The sequence below is a fragment of the Leptidea sinapis genome, chromosome 25, assembly GCF_905404315.1.
Source record: "Leptidea sinapis chromosome 25, ilLepSina1.1, whole genome shotgun sequence".
NCBI lineage: Eukaryota > Metazoa > Arthropoda > Insecta > Lepidoptera > Pieridae > Leptidea > Leptidea sinapis.
In genome coordinates this window covers 9,901,212-9,923,846 of record NC_066289.1, presented here as the reverse complement: position 1 = coordinate 9,923,846, position 22,635 = coordinate 9,901,212, and the positions used below count along the sequence as shown (strand labels likewise).

At 34.7% G+C, this 22,635-nt stretch overlaps 1 protein-coding gene across 1 annotated transcript; it reads left to right on the top strand.

Moving 5' to 3' along the window:
* The first annotated feature begins 1,127 nt into the window (after positions 1-1,127).
* LOC126972191 (polyadenylate-binding protein 2) lies at positions 1,128-14,273 on the top strand. The gene is made up of 6 exons (XM_050818821.1): positions 1,128-1,598; positions 2,004-2,151; positions 3,006-3,138; positions 4,433-4,562; positions 6,700-6,839; positions 10,808-14,273. The coding sequence occupies exons 1-6, from the start codon at positions 1,509-1,511 to the stop codon at positions 10,845-10,847; spliced, it is 681 nt and encodes a 226-aa protein (XP_050674778.1). The 5' UTR covers positions 1,128-1,508; the 3' UTR covers positions 10,848-14,273.
* The last annotated feature ends 8,362 nt before the right edge of the window (positions 14,274-22,635 follow it).

The window sequence follows — 22,635 nt, the reverse complement described above, 5'->3', positions numbered from 1 at the left end:
TTTAATTAGTCTGTTGACTAAGCCATTATTATATTCATAAATTGTTCGTACAGTACCCGTAATAACATATTACGGGTACTGTACGAACAATTTATAATTATACGGTTACCTTACGAACAATTTATAATTATTAATACGGCTAAAGTATAAGCAATTTATTATTATTTAAATTTTTGTTTGGGACCAACTAGAGAATAAGGGCCGATTCGGTTGTGGCACTCGCCGGCCGTTACCGCGGCTCGCTACGCTCGGCTTGTGAGTTGTGAGTAATATGAGGACCCCACTGAATTGGTATCGAATGTAATGCCTAAAAATACGGCTGTATCCATATATTTCGACTATTATAAAATCTTTTACTGCTATATTTGTGTCAACCTGATTGACATTAGGCAATGAAAATTTCATACATTTTAGTTTTTTTTTCATTAACGGTTGATGCGGCCTACCATCTTTACAGTTATCTGTGTGTTTGTGATCACACACACGGAAATGTGTCGTTAGAGTAAAAGTATTCTGTGGCAATGTGTCACTGACAATAATTTGTTGTAAGTTTTGTAGAATCTGAATATATTATGATGCCTACTCATATGTGCCTAAATAACTGACCTGTATATATACCACTAGACAGGCTGTTCCATAAGTTTGACAGTATATTTTTTGTGCCTATTTGAAGCGCCACTCGCGAGCGTCCAGAGAACGAATTTTGACGTATAATACAAATGGCTGCGAAGGAACGTACAATACTCTGAAGTATTCCTAAATTTAGAATTAATTTCGTTCGTTCGTTCATGTTATACTTCAAAAATCAACGTAATGAAGTACACATTTTTTTTGTAAATCGTTTCCCACAATCTATCGATGTTTGCTGAGGTGCTCATCACTAGTTTTAGTACCGCAGACTCTCGCTATATGGCCAACAACGCCAAAATGGCGAAAATCAAACAGGCACAAAAACACTTTGACAGCCGCCAGTCCAGTGTACTAGTATTTTATTTTTATTCTATTCGAAAAACTTACAGCTAGGTTATTTACAAGTAGGTACACAATTATTAGTAGAGGTCAGTGGCCTAAATATAATCTTTGCTACTTAGAGTACTTACTACTTATCCATTGACAACTGACGTAAGACGTTGAATTGTCAAAAGGTTTTGGCGTACCCAATTTGTTTATAAATTTTTCCATTTCTAATCCAAATAAATATTGTTTATGTTAAAATGCTGTGAGTAGGTTATAAGCTCAATTTTATTACGAATTTTAGAACATTAAGGTCAACCATATATTTCTAATAACATTAGTCAATCCTGAAGTTTATGTACAAATTGGTTACCGGTACGTTAGAACTAAGAGGGCTACTCTGTTGTCTGTTCTCAATTCTCATAATAAGTATGTTGTGTAATTTCTGAGTGTATATAAGTGGAACATATATAAATAATATTACATGAACAGAACAGAGAGTGTGAATAGTGAGATATTCAAAGCAGATAAATTCTGCTTAACCACAATACACAATGGCAGATAGCGATTACTTGGATTCAATGGAAAACAATCATTTAGACGGAACGAATGGTTCATTAAATATAAACGATAATAGCTTAGGGGTGAGTTTTTGATAAGTTTCGTAATAATTCAAATTATAGCGGTAAACCGCGTAATGCATTTGACAGCGCAAATATCAACATTGAAGAAGTGGCGCTACTATCAGGCGTTATATATTAGATTCGACGCTATGTGAACTGTGAAGGCGTTGTCTCTGGAAAACTTGTAAGGTCTATTTTACAGATAAATTTATAATTTCGTATAAAAACATTTTTATAGCTTATAATATTTTCTCAAATAAGAAATAGTTTAAGGTTGATAACCTGAACAATGAAGGTTACTTTATTACTTCCATACGTGCTGTTCCGTCTTATTATTCATTTGTTATTTTAATGGTTACATTATTATTTGGTGCACCTCATTTGTGTTCATGATCTTTTGGATTTATAAGTTTGCAACAATTCTAGGGTGGAGATGAAGCTTCAGGTACAGAAGTACCTGACTTGGCTGCCATCAAGGCAAGAGTCCAAGAAATGGAAGAGGAGGCTGAAAAGTTAAAACAAATGCAAACTGAAGTTGATAAAGCTATGAGTATGGGTAGTCCACCAGGACTAAGTAAGTTCAAAACAATTGCTATGTGGTATTTTGGCTTGAAATTTGTTTGTTGTGAACACTATATCTATATTTGATGTTATTATGAAAAATATTCTAAAAATAAGTTTAGTGCTTTCATTTGACTGATTGCATCTTGTAGCTCCAAGAAATACTAAGTATTCAGTTATTGCCAATATATTAGTATCTGCAATCTCACTTTCTTATACTACTAGTTAATGTTAACATTGAAGAAAGCAAATATTATTTATACTATACTTGCTAACCCGACAGACACTGTTTTGTAATGTACCTAAGTATTCGGGAAGAATGTAGTCTAAAGCCATTGGAAATTAATGATTTTATACATAGGTAGTAGGTAATAAACTGATAAGAATTAATATTGTATTTGTGTAAACAATTTTTACATTATTGCAAGTTTAACACTTTATTATTGCTAATTTTAAAGTATTAAAATGGATATAGTATGTTATCCTGAAGAGATAGATATATGCCATTGCAGACTTTTGTTAAGTACTTTATAAGATACACAATGCCACCATACATTATTTTGTTATATATCTCAATCAGAAATGACATCAAAAAGAATTCTAAAGGAATAAATTTTGAGGAAATAAATGCCTTTTAATGGGTGGCCAATGTTTTCATTGAAAGATCCCAAACAGCTTATTTTTTTCTGACACCTCCAAAAAATATTGTTAATGTATATAAATTATATAAAACCTTCCTCAAGAATCACACTATCCATTGGTGAATACAGCATGACAATTGGTGCAGTAGTTTATGAGTTTAACGATATAATATATAAGCTATGTGGTGAAGCCATATATAACTATAATATATCTCTTGGTGCACAGCAAGCCCCCTTAATATGTCATTGGAGGAGAAGATAGAAGCAGATAATAGATCAGTTTATGTTGGCAATGTGGACTATGGAGCCACAGCTGAAGAGTTGGAGCAGCATTTCCATGGATGTGGATCCATTAATAGGTATATCTTTATGTCCCTATTCAATTAATTATTGTTAATACATTTTTTTCGAAGAAGAGCGCATACAAGTGGGGTCACATAGTGGAATGAAAAGTGATCACCACTGCCCACAATCTCTTGCGTGGAGTGTTGCTGGCATTTTAAGTAGGTTTTTTTTGAAGGTACCTGCATCATATTGCCCTGGGATACCCAGATCTAATTAATAAAGGAATATGTAGTTCTGCTATTAAGTAAAAGTGGTAATTAATCCTGTGGGTTTGCTTAACTTTATAGATTTATTAAGGAGTTTAGAAATTTACTTGCACCATATAATCTCTCAGAGAAACATGCACCTGTGCTTTCCTCATTGTAATTGAAATTGATGATTGTTTTTTTTAATTGTTATCATGTTTTTTAATTTGATTATAGCCTTGTGTCAGAAGGCAGGTGATAGAGAAAAAAAGTATAGAAATATTCCTTTCAATGTATAATTAACCTCATGAGACTGAAGAGTGTGTTGTAATAATGACCGACAGTACACGATCCAAATTTTTCTAACCATTAAGGTTGAGCACTTCAACTAAAGATTTTTAAGAGTTATAGATTGGCTTGAAATTAAGTGTAGACATTGCTTATGATGTTTGAAGAGATTTTCGAAAAAATAAGTTTTTAGATGTACTTCCGGTTTTTACCTATTTATGCAAAAATACAAAATTTTACCATTTGAAACACTTGCAGAATTAATTATTTTTAGAAATTTATATATAATCCACTTGGCTATTTTTAATAACAATATTTGCGGTCCATTGCGAGGGTCTATAAATGTTTGCTTTGGACTCCTGATTGGAATTCACATAAAATAGAGTAAATAATTGAGGTATTCATTGATAATTTAAGTTTCATTACCATGCATAATTAAAGTGATAAACCTAATGATTACTAACAATATTTCAGATTTTTTTTAGCTCAATGTCATCATTTTGGATGACGAAAACTTATTTCACTTACACCCTCTATTCACAAACTGCAATCTCTAAAGTAATTAACAAAATACTTACTTTTTAGTAGGTGGCAGTATTAGGTTATCAATGAACACCAAAGTTTTTGTCTGTACTGTTGGCATTAATTGCAACTTGCCATTGAAATGTTGTTCTAATATTTAAGATTAATAATAAGAATATTTTAAAGGTACAGCTGGGGTTATTACTTTAGCAAATAAAAAATGTCTAAACAATAGATTTATATTAAAGAAGACAATATTATATCATCTTTGTAATATAATGTTTCTTTGTTAATTAATATCTCCCATTTCCAGAGTTACAATATTGTGTAATAAGTTTGATGGCCACCCTAAAGGATTTGCATATATTGAATTTGGAGATAAAGACAGTGTACAGACAGCTATGGCAATGGATGAATCATTATTTAGAGGTCGCCAAATTAAGGTAATATTGGCACTTTAGTAGTAGCAGGCTCCCTAGATTATGGGTACCACAACAACACCTTTTTGTGCCATGAAGCAGTAATGTGTAAGTAATTATAGTGTTTCTGTCAGAACGCTGTAGCTAGTGAAATTATTGGGCAAATGAGACATCTTATGTCTCGAAACTAGCGAAGTTTTTGTGCAGCTGGAACCCTGAGTGGCACTGCATTGTAATAGGCAGGGTGTATCAATCACCATCAGCAGAATGTCCTGCTTGTCTAGTCCCTTATTGTCATAAAACAAAGTAGATACTAAAACTACATTTATGTTATCACAACCCTGATATAATATTTGTACTACAGATGTGATCCATTAATTATTTTTTATGATGTGTGCAAAGTATGGTCATTTAGCAGTTTAAATAGTTATAGTTATAGCTTCTTTCATATCTCTACTGCATACTCAGTAAGATGTGAAGATCCCATAATATATTGTTTTAGCATCCATTATTGTAAATTTTCTCTTTAATGTGTGTTGTAATTTTGTTACTTTAGAAAATAAAGTGGTTGAGACATGGAAAACTATTGGGGAATGGTGGACTGTGGTATGGATAGAAATTAGTATATAAAAGGTGTCTCAGCGCCGATTTTAAACTTTGAAAATTTGTATAAAAAAAACAAATTGTATTCATAATATTTTTATCGTAGTAAATTAAAGTGTATTAGTGCGGATTTTATGTACGGAATATTACACCGTCAAGATGTCTTCCATCACGGCGAATGCACTCTTCAAATCGGACACGCGAATTTGCCGAGATGCGCCGAAGGATGTCCGTTGATATGGCTCTCACTTCTGTCGTTATTTTAGTCTTCAGCTGCTCCAAATTTGTAAAAAGGGTATCAAAAACTCTTGCTTTGAGATAACCCCATAAAAAAAGTCAGCGGGGGTTAAATCGGGAGACCTGGGTGGCCACAATATGTCTCCAAAGCGGCTTATGATTTTTCCCGGAAATAACGTATTTAGTGTGTCCATGGAGACACTAGCAGTGTGGTCTGTGGCCCCATCTTGCTGAAACCATATATCAGACTTGTCAATATCCTCTTCTTGCAGCTGAGGTACAAAAAAGTTATTAATCATGTCAATATACCGCTCACTCGTCACTGTAACCGTCGCACCTCGGTCATTCTCGAAGAAAAACGGCCCGATGATTTTCTTCGCCGATATTGCACACCATACAGTGACTTTGGGGCTATGTAATACTTTTTGATGTTTTTGTTTTGGATTGCTGGATGACCAGTAACGGCAATTTTGACGATTGACGTACCCTTCGAGGTGAAAATGTGACTCATCACTAAAATAAACGTTGTCCACCCCGTTTTCCTCCGAAAAATTCTCTAACATCTTCTGACAGTAAATTTTTCGCTTGTTGTAGTCTTCTTCTTTAATTTTTTGCACAATTTGGATTTTATACGGGTGTAATTTTAAATCTAAAGCCAAAATTCTTTGAATGCTTGACCGATGGAGGCTTAAAGAGGCAGCATGTTTTCATGAGCGTCTTGGATGCTCCGCGACCGCAGCGGCGATGTCGATGTTTGCAATCGATCGCACAGGTCTATTTCGTGGTCCAATTGAATGATTTAGTAAACATCCTGTCGCTCTAAACTTCTCTACCCACGACTTAATTAATTGAGTACTCGGGGCATCACTCAAACGTCGGATTTCATAGCGACTACAAAATTTACGCCGTGCTTCACTCAACGAAAACCCATTGCATAAGTACGCTTCTACTGCGTACGCGCGCTGCACACCAGACCACTGCGCCATGGCGACTAAAAAATCCGCACTCGTCACCTATCGAACGCTACGACCCCCCTCCAGCTAACCCCGCAGGTTGCCGAGAAATTCGTGTTTAAAGTTTAAAATCGGCGCTGAGACACCCTTTATGACCGTGAATTTGACCAGGGAGAAAAAAAAGTTATTTAAACAACAAGTTCCTGCCGGTCTCTTGATCTCACTTATTGTTTTCTACAGCTAAGTTTGTTCAATTGATCGCCACACTGCATCCTCACTCTTGGCCAATTATAGCAGCCTGTCTGTTTGAAATATATTGGAATTTTAATGAAAATGCATTGTGTTTAACTCAGAGGATTATATTACAGGTGATGCCTAAACGCACAAATAAACCAGGACTGTCGTCAACAAACCGTCCCCCCCGTGGCAGCCGAGGACGAGGCAGGGGCTACCGCGGTGGTTACACACCATACTACTCAGGTTTCCGGCCGGCTGGTCGCCGCGGCAGGTATAACCCTTATTGACCTAGCATATTAATATATTAATTGTATCGCTTACCTGAGACTTACTTTAATCTGAAATAAGAGAATCATTGCTAATACTTGCTGATTGATTATATTGATAATTATTGAATTATACTTTGAACAAAAATACCATTTTCTCCAAATTAATCTCTACTGCTACCGTAAATAAAAATGATCTACATTAGGCATACATATTATATTTTTATATAATGGGACAAGTATAAGCACTTTAGGGGAAATATTTCATATAGTGTTGGTTTTGGTTTGGGGTCAAATAAAAACTAATGTAAATAAGAAAGTGCAGTCGTTTAAAATAAGAGGAACAACAGTGCAACCATGAACAGATTTGGTTCCTTATTAGAATTTGCAAAGTGAAAATGAGTGCTAAGCAGGATTTTAGAGTTTCTGATTTAAACAAAAGCAGTATTTAAGAGTTTCTGGTTTCTTATGGTGCTATTACAAAAAAATATTTAAACATAGACACCTGTTTTGTTAGACAGTGACCTAACTATAACAATGTCAGTGACCTATCAATAACGGTGTCTGAAATGGAGTTTATCTTCTTCTATTACAAAACAGAAATAGCTTGTGTTTCACTAAAACGTCGTTAAACACTACACAAGTTGAAGTGTACAGGAACAATTAAGGAATGGAACACCATTTTTTTTTAGGTGTCATCTATCTGTCAGACACAACTTAGACAAGCTTCTACTTGTGTTTAAATATAAGCAATTTCTAAAGATTGTTGAACCCTAAACAACAGGAAGAAAAAAACAACATATTCGACATGTTTAACTTTTTTGTAATAACACCATTAGTGATTAGAAGTATTTAGAACAGAGTGTAAAACATCATTTATTACTTTGTATAAGGCATTTTATATCGACAATTGACTGAAGCTAATGATAATGTAGGGAGAAAATGATAATTTAATAGAAATGACATTGTTTGATTCATGCATGTAGTGGGTAATGTCACAGATAAGCGGTACTCAGTATTTGCAACACATGCACATGTACTACACCATGTTGGAACCAATGTTATGTTTACTGTGAAATTTTTACCATCTTCAATTACTAAACATAATGTGTATCTTCCTAGACTCTAAATTACATGGGCTAAGCTTTTACATACTATATGTTTTATATAAATTGATAAATCATTGTTTATTTAATAATAATTCTTATTTTAACTGTTTTTATACTCTATGTGTAGAGACTATCTGTGTTGTATCCGGTTTAGGTGTGTGCATGAGTCCATGTTTTTATAATTTAAAAAGGTTAAAGTAAAGTAATTAACTCCCCAAGTGGCTTTGTGAGGCTAGAAGGGCAAAACAAGTGTAGTGAATTACTGCATTGCCTTATTAAGTACACAAAGCTTTTATGTGGCCAATCTCTTCCAAGTGGCCACAGACCGAGTTTCGCTCAATATATCCACACTGAGTAGTAAGTTGTGGCAGTTAGTGGAGTATCCTGGAATGGAGTGAAACAAATGAAAAAAAAAAGCCTACTGAGTTTATTGCGTCCATTCTTCTCAGGTCTGACGCATACTTCTTGGACTTTGAATATGTGATATCACATCCTATTTTTAATAAAAATATTTGGATTTGAAAGGGAGTAACTTTAGTTATACAAATGTTGCTGCTCATATAAATTGAAAGCATGAATTCAAATATAGATGTTCAGATAGTAAAAGTTGTTCGAAGTAAAGGTAATATTACCACTGTTTTAGAAATATGCCCTATACAGATGAAGAATACCAACAACAAACTTAAGGGCATACATAGCATTATAGTTACTTTAAGTAACTAAAAATATTTAAACAGTGTACGGTTTTGGGACCATTTTGGTAAATAAGTCTATATCTACTTACACCATATGTATATATTGGACTCTCATGCACACACTTTTCAAACTCAATCTGTTGTAATTTGTATATGTTCCCTAGTATTAAATATATATTTATGAATGTCTGAAGATTTCCTTTCAATTGCATATAGACATATCCTTAATGCTGACTTTGTATGTGCTGCTTATCAATATAGCATCACTTTGCCGCAACATGGTTTTTATGTATACAGACTATTATTTAAAAAATAAGTAGTAAAATGCTTGTTTAGTTGTCATATAAAACATTGTTTTGTATTGGTAATATTTTCAATATGCAGTTAGTTGCATGAAATATTCTTTTGTTTGAAGCTTTGTTTTGAAAATTTATGTTATAACTGTATTTATGTAGAATAAATTCTGTGACTACAACTTGTATTTTAATAATGCATCCTTCCTTTTTCTTATGAGCATGCAAATATATTATTTATAATATTATCATTGCATTGCAATCTGTTCATGTATGGAAATTATTAGTGCAGTAATTTTCTGGGTTGGTTCATAGAATGGCCGAATGTGTAGTTTTAGAGAAAAGTATATATTTAATACTATATAATTCTGCAGAATAATTTGGCCGCACAGAAAACACTCAGATATTGACCATACTGGTATCTTTTTCACGAGCAAAATCATCCTATCAGATGTGACTTGCCATACTTGATTGGAGGAGATATTATGCTAAAATAATTTCGCAATATTTTGGTAGCAACCATAAACACCAAATCTCTGAGAAGATCATAAATGTTGCAAAAATTCTCCCAGTTATGAGGATTTATTCATAAATCTGTTACTATGTTGTTAAGATCACAGGATGATAAAAGAATCCAAACTTTAAATTTTTATTTTTGAATTTTATTTGTCCATATAGTAAATACCAACGAAGAGTAAATGTTTAGACAAAGTCCGAAATTACCTCTGCTTTGACAGGACATTGGATACGAAAATTCAGTTAAGTTTTAATAAAAGAACATGAATAAGTGATTTTAATAAAAAAAAATAAACCAAGTAGGTATACTTATTGTCACCCACATGGTAACATTTAGTAAAATCATATATGTAACAAGTTTAGATAGTATGTATAGGGCAGTTCTAGCTTCGGGTTCCGGAAGATAAATGACAACCAACATTGTGTTGATGGGTACTAATTTTGAAGTTAATTGTCCAAAACTTATATAAATGTTTATAAAGTTGTCGATTTTGGAAGCAAAATATTTTTCTTATCACACCATGCCTCATTTTTGTGAATTCTCAAAGCTTCCAAATATCTAGCTGCAAAGGTTCGGTAGACAGCCAAACTACTAGGTATGCTTATTGACTTAACATTAACTTGTAAACGGTACACTTGGCTGCAAGACTTGCAAACTCTTTGTTTGAGACAAATGATGATTCATTATCAGATGAATTTTTTTTTTAGGAATATGACTATTCATAATATATTTTTCCTTTATGATACATTTCAGTATCTAATTGGCAACACCAATATTCCCACATTAGCTTCTATGCTTTCATATTTAGTTTGGCATGTCTTTAAAAGTTATTTGCAACACTTAACACACAATTACATTTATTTATGGTGTAAATACAAAATATTTCATTCATGATTGCATCAGCTGCTACTTCAACTCATGTGTTGAATGTGTTTCTATCACATTCACTTTGTTAATTAGTAGTCCCTCGTCATAAACTATGAAAATATAATTAAAAGTGAAGTAATTCCATATATACATTTTGTACAATACCGGTACTAACTACACAATCATCCATTGATACTATTATTAAAACTTCAGTACCTCACTGCGAGATGACTGACGAGCCTATTCCACAAAAAACGGCCTTATACACTCTTTCGTAGAAAATAGTTATAGTGCGATGCAAAGTGAACACAATTAATTACAACGCCATCTATCAAGTGGAAGTGTAAACATTTTAGATAATATTGATTAAAGCGTTATGATCGAATACATTCTGAATATTTATTATTAAAGATATATTCTGTAATAATGATTTAGTAATTTTCTTGTAATGTAGTTTGATAGCAGTTAAAACTAACTGGCTTTTGTTCGCAGACCATATATTAGACGCGGCGGATATTACAATCCGTACTGAGTACGGTAACGGGGCACCCCGCCCCTTGCCTACATGTGAGGTGTTTGTAACCGGAAGTGTGTGTAGGATAAGTTTGACCTGATTTAGCCATATTATTGTGTCATTGGAAATCACGCGATCAATGGATTTGAACGTGGCTTGGAACTGTTCTCGATTTTATTTATTAGTGAGGGTAGTTGTAAGTTGCATTAGTGATTAAGTGTCGTCGAATTTAAACGAAAAATATTGTTGGGATAAAACTATGAAATATTAGCATTATGGGTTTAGATTCGTTTATCATTTCCCCAGATTTGAACAGGACTAAACTAAATATTCTGTGCTCTAAAAATACACTAACTTGAGACCAGCTAGCGTTTTGTTGAGTTTTTGATAATTGCCACAAAACAAGGTGATAAACAATGTGTTATTTTTATTTTTTGATCTTATTTAAAATATACAAACTTAGGTAGATGAAATTTAGAAAGTCAATGAAATAAAGTGTTGTGCACATAATTACTACCCCACCAAAACCAACTAGGCACCTGTCAGATGTTATGTCACCCGCACCTGTTCAAAATGGCTAAAAAAGAAATTGCTGATGAAGAGACAAAAATTTTAACTATTAAAATAAGATCTTACAAAATAAAGTAAGTACAGAAACGCAAATCGTGAAATCAAAGCAGTACCTGACACAGAGTACATTCCACCCCAGTGCCTAGTTGGTTTGGTAGAGTAATAGACAACAGAATATTTCTTTTTAATTCTACTCTAGTTTAGGTTACGACTTAGTGTTTATGATTTATTATAATAAAAAAAATCTGTTTTAATGATCCAAGTAGTTTTATATCAATACTAATGAATTTTGTACATAATGTTTTTGTAGATAAATACTACAGCACAATATAAGATGAATTGTCATGACGTTAGTTAGGCATATTATTTTTAGTGTTTTTGGTCAGTGTTATCAATAAATATTCGTTTTAATTGTAGTTAAATACAATAAAAAAAATGTGGTAGGATGCACCAGAGCATGCTTTATAGAACTATAACAATTTTAGGTTTTAATGACCTTAAATATTTGAGTTTGAATACCTCTGTAACCCTAATAACTCTTATATTGTGATTGACAAGCATCAATAAATTACCACGTCCAGTTGGAACATAACCAGATCAAGTGTTACTGCATCGTGGCCACTAATAGTATAAGGATAATTTTTCATCCGAGCGCTCTTACCACTGAGCCAACCGTTTGAGTGACACATGGTTCGTAAATCTTGGTATGTCTTGTTCAACTCTCAGGTTGTGGCTTCATCTACAGGATCTACTTTACAGTTTAGATAACCTACTCAATAATTGTAATGAGTGGAAAGAGCGCTCGAACGTAACTCGAGAGGTCGCGAGTTTGAATCCCGCATCGTTCACAAATTTTGGATGCAAATTTAATTTGTATAATTAATCCTTTAATTGTTTAGCATTCATTTGTTTACTTTATTGATATTAGTTTTTATGATTATAGTCTACTTTCCTATTTATCTATGGTTGCTTAGAAAAGTTTAGGTTTTATCCTAATTCATGCTTTATCTCACTCAAGTTGAGAAGAAACGCGATAAAGGAGGACACAGTGTGTAAGGCTCTTGCAAGACTAATGAGAATGTAAAATATTTTTTTATTGGTTAAGCAAATTTTTGGCGGTGCTTCTGGTATCGGCAGGAGTTCTAATATATCTTTGTAACAGCATAAGAATTTATTATTAGCTTGCTATTGTGGCACTGTGTTTATAATAATGATCACAATTATTGATGTAACACAAATTATTTAAAATAACTTTTAGAGTATTTAATATTACAGCATTTTAATTTTATCAATATAGCGGGGGTTCAATGATAGGAAGATCTGGTCTGCTGAACCGTCAGCTCAAATAATGCGCAGGTGTGCAGTTTTATACAATATGCTGAACGGTTTCGCAAGTTGTCTTTTAACAGAAGTAGGTCCAATACTGGTGAATAAATCGTATGGCAGGTATGTTCTTATTGTGTTGGCGCGATGAAGCGTGGCGTTTGTCGACGACTCTACACGAAATACGACAGAATTGTGGTCACTATTCAGATCTCCATTTTTATCGATCGTTTTTTCAGTGCACGACAACACTACACGCAACACGATTTACAAAAGATATTTCGGTCAAGCCGCTATATCGACGCGGCTTTTTTGTAATGACGATTTAACAGCTGTATGAAACAAGTTGTTTGTTGACTCACGCGTTTTTCCTTACTCTTAAATATTTAGCGCGCAATATAATTTAGTACAATTTCGTGTGAAAAATTGATAAAAAGTTCTGATTTGATATTTTGACTTTAATAAAAAATTAAAAAAGAAGCAGTGGAGTGTAAATATGAGACTGTTTTCATTACAGCACGTAGTACTCTCCAACATGTCTTTCGCTTAGATGTGGAGGAATCTAAAACAACTCCTTCTTAAATAGCCTAATTACGCAAATTTGCTGGCGATTATTGTCGGGACACATCTAACGCGGAGAGCAGAGAACGCCACTGCATGGTCATTGCAGAATTGTGTATATACCTAGGCCAACGAGAGGAGATAAATAATGTAAACAAACGGACTGATATTGACTGATATTATGTATATTGTCATAAATACGGCTGATTCGGACACGTCCGACAAATCACCTTTGTCTGATACAGACGACAGCTATTAGAATAGGGAATCCATAAATTGTAAATAATTTATTCAAATAAAAATGTTTTGAAGCCCTAAAACTTGTTGTTTACATTCTTTGTCTCAGCCCGGTGGCCTTACTATAGTGAACGAACAGTGCAGTGTTTCGTATCTTAAATCGTGATCGCAAATCGTGGCGTGCGGCGCCTTGTGAACAACCGACCTTACTATCTGATATGTACACTGACCTCTACTATTTACCACTTGACTGGCGTCTGTCAAAGTGCTTTTGTGCCTGTTTGATATTCACCATTTTGGCGCTGTTGGCCAGATAGCGAGAGTGCGGTACTAAAACTAGTCTTGAAAACCTCAGCTAAACAAACATCGATAGGGAAACCATTTACAAAAAAAAAATTGTGTACTTTATAACGTTCATTCCTGAGGTATAAATAACACGGAAAACGACCGAATTAATTGAAAATGCATAAATATTTCAGAGTATTGTACGCTTCACTCGCAGCCATTCTTGTATTATACGTCAAAATTAGTTCTTTGATCGCTCGAAAGTGGCGCTTCAAATAGGCACAAAAACATAAGGAACAATCTGTCCAGTGGTATTTATGCTGGTCAGTGGAGATTTAAGATATTTTTGTCTTTGATTATTAATAATGTAACTTTTATTGTCAACTATTACCAGTAAGGACACAAGAAGTAATGTAAAAGCAAAATGAAAAGAAAAAAATTTATATATAAGACTAAGTTTTAATCATGTATGTTGTTTAATTTAACTCGGTTTTATTTTCATTTCACTCATGCATGGTCCTTTACTTAAATTTCTATTTAATACAAGGAAATATGAACCCTTTGTCAAACTTGCACTTTGCGATCGACCGTAACCTAAAGCAGGGACATCCCCACTGGCTCTTGCTCTGCTGGCCCAGGCATGTTGTCTCCACAATATACTACACACACCCAGCAGTTTGTGTTAGGGCGGCCAAAAGATAAGTTATTTTGTGCAGTCATATTGTAAAAACAACGAATCGACAGGAAAAAATGATTCATCTGTGGAGGCGCCCAGTGCCCTGGTCTTGATTAAAGGGATTCCAATTAAAAAGAAGACTGTAATTAATTAATTTAATTCGTGAAATACAATTGACACAAGATAAAATTAGGTTACGTTAACACGACAGTCCGTTTGTATCAAAAGTGACGGTCGCGAGGCTCTCTGCTACGCGACCGTATCGCGGTCTGTCCGCGCGACCATCTTAATTCGGTCGCTTAACACAGCGACTGTGTCACTAACAATCTAACTGAGGGGTTGAGTTTATTAAAGATGTTCCTTCTCGAACTTCCTCTTGATCTTGAAGTGAATTCGAGCAGATCAAAATACCACAATCTGGGCATAACCGGAATTCCCTTGCAAACCAGAGGAATCATAGGAGCGTTGCCGGCCTTTAAGGAAGGTGTACGCGCTCCGTTTGAAGGCATCCATAACGTATCGACCCGGAAACACCGTACAAGGAAGCTGATTCCACTGCTTTGTAATACGTGGAAGAGCAATCCGTGAAAACCGCACTGTGCAGGACCGCCATACATCTGGATGTGTGGATTCGGAACACACCCCGTGATAAATGCGGTACAGGAAACAAGAAGTGACGTCTCTACGTAACGCCAAGTGATTTAGCCGTTCACAGAGCGCTGGGACCCCGAGCAGTACTGCGTTGTACGTTGGCAAATGTTTCAACAAATACGGGGGTGCGCCATACCAGAGATGACAGCAATAAGTACTCCATGTGTAGCCGGACCTGCGCTTACTACAGCGCTAGAATGCGGGCCGGCTTAAAGTATTACCTTGCTCTGTTATTCCATCTTCTTTGAAGCCATTTTGGATTTACCATCTACATGACCACGGGATTAGCAATCGCTCGAGATTTCGAGACACAATATTCCGAGATACTAGGCGAGGGTTTAAAGGACGTGTTGTCGAAGCGGTGAAATGACTAGTTGGGTTTTCTTTATCCTCTATGAAAAGTTATTTTGGTGAACAACCTTTCATCTCAATAGGATTAATGAAAGCTAGAAAGAGGACAATAATATACAAAGTTTTTATATTAATGATTATTTCCATTATAATTTTTCTGTTTGTCTTTTATTTTCATCCATATTTCCAATAATTTTTTACAATTGCAGAGGACAGGGAGGCATTTTTCACCACCTGGGGCTCTGCAATAACCAGGATACGGAATCTCGCCCTCTGGCAGCCATCTTCTAGATGGTTTCAGTAGTAAAGTTTCATAGTCATTTTCATCTATTAAATCTTTCAGTGTTTGCAATTTTATTTCGTGTAAACTTGGGAAGATAATTATACTTTTTGGTTCGAAATAGTGATAATACAATATGAGAAAACCATAACTCTGAAAAATATTTAAAAATATTAAACTAATAAATTCGATAAAGCAAACCGTAGCCAATTCTATCGAAAGACCCTTACAACCCTGATCTACGTATCTCCAACTCTTAGGTATAAAATCAAAAAATCATCTAAGTACCATCATAGGTAAGGCCAGGATACGACTTTGACCGTGGATTGTCTCTTGAGCTCACAGCTCTATGGTCCCTATTGAGCTGGGACCGTAATAAATTAAAATCTTATACGTATTTGGTAAATCCAATTAGATACAACCTACGTAGTTCAGTGCAGCCAATTCGTAACTAGTCACCATAATGATGAACAAACAAATTTAATAATTTATAATCACTTGTTCACTTAAATGATGGTTAGTTATTCTGATGATTTGAATTATTATAATCTTTATTTAACAATCAATCAGTCTGATTTCTTTCTAGATCTCCGAAACATTCTTACAATTATGCCTATGAAGTACAAATTGATCACGTTGGGGTTGACAATTTGGAAGTTTGTGTATTGCGTAAAGGTTAGAAATTATAACAATTTCTAATCAATACGTCATACTATACAACAGAGTTGTGATGATGAATTATAGGGTTTACACGCATATACGCTAACAAATCTATTAAAATATTGACATATTTTGATATGATCATCAAAACCTATATCTACCAGTGAAAGAATTATTGGAATTAAACCAGTATTGATGAAAACGCTCGTCAATATGGTTGATACGCCGATGACGCCATCTATTTATCTACAGTCTCTACAGGTGGCGAGTGTAAGTGGCACGAACCTGCATGTTTGGCGCGGGCCAGGCATACTTTCTAGAACTCTCTTTTTATACTCAAATGACCTTGTCATTTCTTGATGATATTAAGAAATTGGTATTTAATGGATTTGTGGTAGTTACCTATACAATATTTATAAATCTATTTTGATGAATCATTGATCCTCATTATGTAGATACTATAGAGTACGTGGAAAGATTTCTTTACACACTTGACGCTACAGTATAATATGCTATGTGTTTGAATATCAAATCTAGAGATACCTGTGTTATCGTACTAGTATGAACTTCGATCGACATCTATGTGATTAACTGTAGAAAACATTCCACTTTTTTATTGAAAGCTAATCTACATATCCTCCAGGCTTGAAGAGATACCTACGTCACAAATGCCCTATCAAGAAATCAAAGCACTAACAGCTACGTTGACATACATCTACTTGCACTGGCCTTAAAAACATTTATATTTATTTTTCTCAGAAATCAATTTCACTCTTCACGTTTAATCAGTTGATAAGGATATTAAATTGTTTTGCAATTAATATTTAATTATTGGAAAGCTATTATTTTTAAAGTCTATATATTTTTTTGTTTTTAAATGTATGATAGTCAACTAGCGACATATCCAAAAAAACTTTACCCATAGATAGATAAAATAAATAAATAATAAATATTTCATGCAAGTTCCAGATTTCAACAAGCCAATATACGTCATTTAGTTTGTTGACTTGTAAAATAAATTTTGTGGAAAACTTTTATAGAGATGGGCACGCCGAAACTCCTCTCGTGCATCTTCTAAGGCGTCTTTACGAAAAAGGTACAGCCTCAGTTCGGCCAGATTCTATCTAGATCTATTCTAGAAATAACATGTTAACATTGTTGAATGAACAAACAAATTTAGTGCCATCACCTTTGTTACGTGTCTCTTCCGGGGGTAATACGTCACAACAGCCGACCAATCACAGCGCGTCATTTCATGGGACGAGGGTATAAAAGAGCGGCTTCCGGCTCATTTAATTTTCCCAGCGAACACTCCCTAGGGAGTGCCGCTTGCGCCTCTCTTCCCCGAGAGATGGTCGCCTACGATGAAGGCTTAGAGGGCACACTGCCCAAAGCCAACCTCAGGTGGTGTTTAGTGGGTAGGCACTTAGGTTCTTACGTGAGTCCCACATAACCAACGCAGCCTTAGGCTGCGTTGGTATGTATGAGCATTCACCACCTCCCTCCCTTCGTAATCCCGGAGGGTAGCCCTTTCCCTTTGTCTGGGCGCAAAAAAAAAAAAAAAACTCATTTAATTCAGTCTCGTGCCAGATTTTGGCGAGACAACACGTCCTGAGGATACCTGGTGTAGAGGCGAAACACGTGTCGAATTGTTTTAAAAACAAATATTGGCGGAATTAACACTAAAGAAAAACTTAAATCATTTGTATACAGATTCTATCTAGCAATTTATCCATCTCAGTGCTTGCCTCCGTCAATTGTATCACCGTCTTCCATTCAGCTTCTATTCAAAGCAAAAACCGTTCATAATACGCATCGCTTTGGTTGATTGTACAGGTAGGGCTGAAGTTGATGGTTACAAATTGCAATTTTATGCGCATTATACAGTTCGCTTTACAACTAGCGCACACCATATGGGAGACTTCTTAAAGGACGGAGCGAGTAAATTTTGAGTTCGAGTTAAAGATTAATCGCAGCAAATACAAGATGATGATTGTTCATCGCAGTAATTATAACTCACCAGCAGTCACTCAGATTGCGTAATGCAAAGTTATCCAATCTTAGTAGGTATTCAAATCAAATATTTTTATTCAAAATAGGATGTGACATCACTTATTGAAAGGCAATAAATCTACCACCCATTCCAAAATGAATGCCTCAGGCCTAAGAAAAACGGGCGCGTCAAACTCAGCGGGCTTTTTTTTTCATCATAAAATATGTTTACAAAGTAACATTGTATAATTAAACTTATTATTTAAAAGCCTGAAGGCGGTCGCTCCATTCCCAATTTGTGCTATCATTAAGAAAGTCATTTATGTTATACTAACCTTTACCACTTCGTAGTTACAAACATTGCGCACTAAGCATCTTCATTCGAGTTAGGTACCTACGAGGGCGGCACTGAAAATTTCGGGAATCAAGGAAGTGACACAACATTACTATTTAAAAATGTATTTATTCTTTTCGAAGTATTCTCCGCGAAATTTGACACATTTTTCCACACGATGGAACCAATCATTGAAGCAACCATTCCATTCGGAAGTTGGGGTCTCCAAAATGGTCGTTTTGTAGGCGTCTACAGCTTCTTCAGGTGATGAAAATCTCTGACCACGCAATTTATTCTTTATTTTAAGGAAAGTTTAGAAATCATTAGGGCTTAGGTCGGGGCTGTACGGCGGATGGTCTAATAATTCTATGTTTTCTTGCTCTAAAAACTCTTTTGTTCTGTGCGCGGTGTGAGAACTCGCATTGTCGTGATGGAGGATGATGCGGCGGTTGCAGTTCTCTTTACGGAGTTCAGAAACGACCTGTGGCAAACAAATGCTAGCATACCATTCTGCATTAACCGTTCTTTGTCCCTCAAGAGGAATAGTCGCAACATGGCCGGTTTTGGAGACAAACGTGACCACCATTTTATAGGCAACACTCCGTGAACGAACAATTTTTGTTGGCTTTAACTCATTTTCGAACACCCAAACTCGTGACTGGTTATTTGTTTCGGGTTCGTACGCGAATATCCAAGATTCGTCACCTGATACGATGTTGTATACCGCATTTGAGGATCCTGCGTGGAATCTCTCGAGAGTTACGCACCAAGTAACGCGAGCCGCTTTTTGCTCTTCACAGAGCAAATGCGGTAACCACCGGGAAAACAACTTTTTTACACCTAATTGTTCATGCAAGATTATTTGTATTTGACTCATGCCAATGTCTAAAGTTGCCTGAATTTCGCGGTATTTCACATGTCGATCTTCCTCAATCAGCGACTGCAGTTTTTGGACGACCTTGACGGGGATCATCACTGAGCTTGACACAGCCACGTTGAAATTCAGCAAACCAGTGACAAATTGTGGTTTTGGATGGGGCTTCATCACCAAATGCAGAAATCATCCGGTCAACACACTGCTTTTGTGTTAAACCACTTCGAAAGTCATAATAAATCATCGCTCTAGAATTTTTTCGAGTCAATTCCATTTTCTCAACGACTAAACAAGTTTGAAAAGACCTTGTGACAAGACCGAGAATGTTTTTTTAAATAAATAAATGGTATTCGATTTTTAAAACCGAGGAGTTTTCAATCAAAAAGATTTTAATATGACAGGAACAGTGGAAATATTCCATCCCGATACTTTTAGTGCAGCCTATGTACTTGAGTCTTGACGCGCTAAATCTACCACTCATACAAACACCGAAATCTCGCAAGTGACTCGATCGTAAAATTTGCATATCTGATCCAGAACTCGGAAGCGAGTTAACGGATGATTAAAGTAATCATTGTAATTTGCATTTTTAAGTCACAGGTCAGCGCTGTGACGTTTAGAGAGATAGTTAGACACTTTATTGCATGCCAAACAGGCTCGAAAATAAACTAAAGGTTTTATGCTAATAATTAGTCATGTATGATGGGCGTATTTTTAGCGTCAAAAATGAGGCGAAGTGGACAAAAAGTGAACACATTAGTTTGACAAAATATTACTCCTTCTTACAACTAAGTACTACATACTTTATCATAGTCTAAAATATGAAGTATTTATTAAAATTATTTATTTATATAGGTATAGTCATAGATATAGTATATTTATTTAAATCTATAATATTTTATGCAGTATGGACAACAGCATGTTCTTGATGGTTGAAAAAAAAAATACGAATCCCGCCCAAATTGTTTCAATTTCACTGAACTAGGAAACGAAGTTCGATCTTAATTATTATAGATGTGTTGAGAGTTGACCACAATAATTTGGATATTAAAATGGCAATAAACGATACATTACTGGAATTGAACTATAGACTAAATTTAGGTACGTACGTTAAATCCGTCGACTTAGAATGATCGGTTTGAATTGGATTTCTTATATATACCAAAGATGATTACGATGCAATAAAATTCGTAGATGTTTTTTATAATGAAAGTGATTTATTACGTAAAAAGAAAACCTTTATATCAGCTGATGTTTGCTAGGAATTTAAGTTATTAGATTTTGTGAATCGTTTTGAAAAACAGCTCGATTTAACTCTGATTTTGTTTCAGTGAAGAAGGCCGATTGCTGTATTTTATGCTTTTATTTTTTAGTAAATATCTTATAAATATCAATATTTTATTCATAATTGGGCTAACATTTAGAATCCTTCATACCTATATAGTTTTCAAAGTTGCATTAGAGCATCAACGAATAAATGGTTTCTTGTGGATGGAAGGAATGGAAGCTCAGATACTGTCATGGCGCCCATTGTTTCAAATATATTTACTAAATATATTTTATAAATATACTTTTTAACTGTCCATACAAAGTGTATCAAAACTTTATCTATCAATTTATAATGTTCTTCAATTATCCAACAAAATAAAAAGAGCATATCTTGCAGCACAAAAAGAAAAGTTGAAAAACGAAAAGTTTGAATTATTATCTCGTAGCGAAGAGCGTCGACTATGTGACGAACTTTTAATCATTAAATCAGAAAATACACTCCTAATGGAACAATTCAAGGTAAATATTACTACTATATTTGAAGAAACTGCGACCACCATTCTCAAATGTAATGGTTGAGAGGTCGAATAGCACGTTTCGAATTATTGATAACCACCAACATCACCACCACTTTTAATTGCGATTTATGCGCTAAAATAAATGATAAATTTTATCGTAGAGGAAGTGAAGTGCAGTGGTCGCACAATAATATAATGGTATGGCACTTAGGTATATCCTGGCAATGATATTATAGTATTAAAAGAGGTAGATATGTCACTAGCGCGCCGAAAATCAATCGCCTAAATTGGGTCAATTGGTTCGTTTGGTCGTAGTCGCTCTCTCGATACGAAAACGGTACACACGCGTTTGTTGTTGACAGAATTGCTTACAATTTGATATAGGTACAACATTAAAATGCCGTCTTGTGTTATGGGAAGATGCACTAATTACGCAAGTAACAATAATCATATAATTACATAGGTACCACAGTTAAGAAATCATGAATTATAACATTTTAATTGATTTCATTATTTAACTAACAAAATAAATATGTAGCCATGACAACGCCGATCGCTGCCAAGCCGATCATAGATTAACGTAAAGAAATGACAAAATATTGATGCTGTCTGTTGCGGTAGATGATCGAGGTAGAATATTTTAGGAAATGATGTAAAAAAGTCGTTGTTGCAGTGAATGTAATACGAAATGTAATAATTTTTAATAAACAAGTGCGTATATAGGTAGCTGAACTATCAAACTACTAAAACAAGTTTTAGGGTAGGTAGCGGATGTAGACAGTGAGTGCTATTTGTTTACGTAGGAGTTTTTTCAGTAACACTGTCCCTTTCAGTATATCACTTGCTAACTGCAAAAGAATCAATGGATCATTTTCTTCTCCCATTACCTTATTGTAATAAACCCTCAACAAAAAGACATTCATAAATAATATAAGATACAAAAAATAATAATTGTAATCTTAAAACTTTTTGGGAGTCGTCGTTGGTAAAATTGTAAAAATGGGACCCTTATTGTAGATTCCTTTCGGTTTTATTTTGGTGTCTGTATGTTTTTTATTATTTTATGTATAAATAATTGATATCATCAATGTGGCTATATACTCGTATTATAATCAATATATTCGATTATTTTTTTATAAAATCAATGACACATTATCTACCTAATTTCAATGCAGTTTTACTACTTTATAGCTTTTACTACATGAACTCATGAATGAATCGTAAT

Excerpts from the sequence above, each read along its gene's own strand:
- LOC126972191 (XM_050818821.1), top strand. The coding sequence starts at position 1,509 with ATGGCAGATAGCGATTACTTGGATTCAATGGAAAACAATCATTTAGAC. Across the intron at positions 1,599-2,003 it reads TAAACGATAATAGCTTAGGG|GGTGGAGATGAAGCTTCAGG; the intron begins GTGAGTTTTTGA and ends CAACAATTCTAG. Across the intron at positions 4,563-6,699 it reads TTAGAGGTCGCCAAATTAAG|GTGATGCCTAAACGCACAAA; the intron begins GTAATATTGGCA and ends ATTATATTACAG.